Source organism: Propithecus coquereli, unplaced genomic scaffold, assembly GCF_000956105.1.
Source record: "Propithecus coquereli isolate 6110/MARCELLA unplaced genomic scaffold, Pcoq_1.0 Scaffold306, whole genome shotgun sequence".
Classification (NCBI taxonomy): domain Eukaryota; kingdom Metazoa; phylum Chordata; class Mammalia; order Primates; family Indriidae; genus Propithecus; species Propithecus coquereli.
The window spans coordinates 2255759-2257086 of NW_012148686.1; the positions used below are offsets into that span (position 1 = coordinate 2255759).

General features: G+C 33.5%; 1 protein-coding gene across 1 annotated transcript in view; it reads right to left on the reverse strand.

The window, feature by feature from the left end:
• The window catches only part of SGCG (sarcoglycan, gamma (35kDa dystrophin-associated glycoprotein)), a 53754-nt gene extending 52653 nt beyond the window's left edge, over positions 1 to 1101 (reverse strand). The window contains exon 1 of the mRNA XM_012649904.1: positions 905 to 1101. Within this exon, the coding sequence (XP_012505358.1) occupies positions 905 to 1099 (195 nt within the window). The 5' untranslated portion in view covers positions 1100 to 1101. The remainder of the gene's footprint in view (positions 1 to 904) is intronic.
• Positions 1102 to 1328: the final 227 nt, after the last annotated feature.

The window sequence follows — 1328 nt, forward strand, 5'->3', positions numbered from 1 at the left end:
ACTATATTTTGATTCTATTGGTATTTTACTTCTTTGCATATGTAAAAATATAAATATTTCTTATTATGTCAACAAAATAAATAATACGTCTATGGCTAGAACTATAGCAGGATAGAAATAATTGCATGGAAAGTGAACGATACTAATAGTGGAAGGCATTTCAGACAAATTACTACAACTACTGTTCCTAGAAAGAGTCTGTGCATATATCCCGACTTCAGATGCAGGTGAGGAAGAGAGGTTCTCTACAGTATTTTTATCTCATTGTAGCTATCTTGCAAAATTAAGGCATTTTACAGTAAATGAATATTATTTCAAAAAGTACATGAAATATCATCAGAGCATATAAAGTTATGCAGCTATCTTTAAAACGTGAGTATGTTTAAAACAGAATATGAATTCCTTAGGATTGCTGGTATTTGATTTACTTAATGTGTTGCTTAGTGTTGAAGTGTGCACATGAATTTGTCATATATCAGCACAAAGGTTTTAAAAAGTGCGAGAGTGGCATTTAAATGGTACATATTTATGAATTAATGAAATTAGGAAAAAAGATTTATACAATTTTACAAACTTATGAATTAAATAACCTTTGAACAATCTGAACTGAAACAACCACAAACTCAAGATCATTGCAATCTTCCCATCGTGTACTATGGAGATAATGAGTAACGAAAACAATTATGATAAAACCAAACAAAACCAACACAGTAGAGTTCCCAATGACAAAACACGGGAAAAACTTAAATGCTACATAGACATTTTGCTCCTCAAAATTATGATCCAGGCAGAAAAGAAACAAATATTAATTACATTAAAGGAAACTTCTATCAGTACAATCTAGATGAAGTGGTATAGAAAACAAAACAAGAACGTACTTAACAGAAAAAAAAATAATACTTACTGGAGAAAACCACATCACTTTAAGAATCCAAATTGTAAGAGCAAGATTCACAACGAGGATGATGAGTAAAAGAAGAACAAACAAGTAGAGGCAACGTTTCCTCCAGCCATAAATGCCAATTTTGTAGACACATTGATTCTCTGGCCTCTCTATGTGGGTGCCTTCTGTGGTTGTGGTGTACTGCTCACGCACCATCTGCCCCAGCGTGTGTAGTGGGAGGAGAGAGAGGGAGAGAGAGGGAGGGAGGGGGAGAGAGAGAGAGACAGAGATGGGGGGGGACTTGTTTGTCAATACTGATTTACTATGAGCCTAAAAAAATATTTTTCACCCTAGTAATAAATTTCCAAAATTAATGAATTTTAAAAAGAGAACGAAATATTACTTTGGAACATGTCACTGTGTTTCAATCACAGGAAGTTATTTA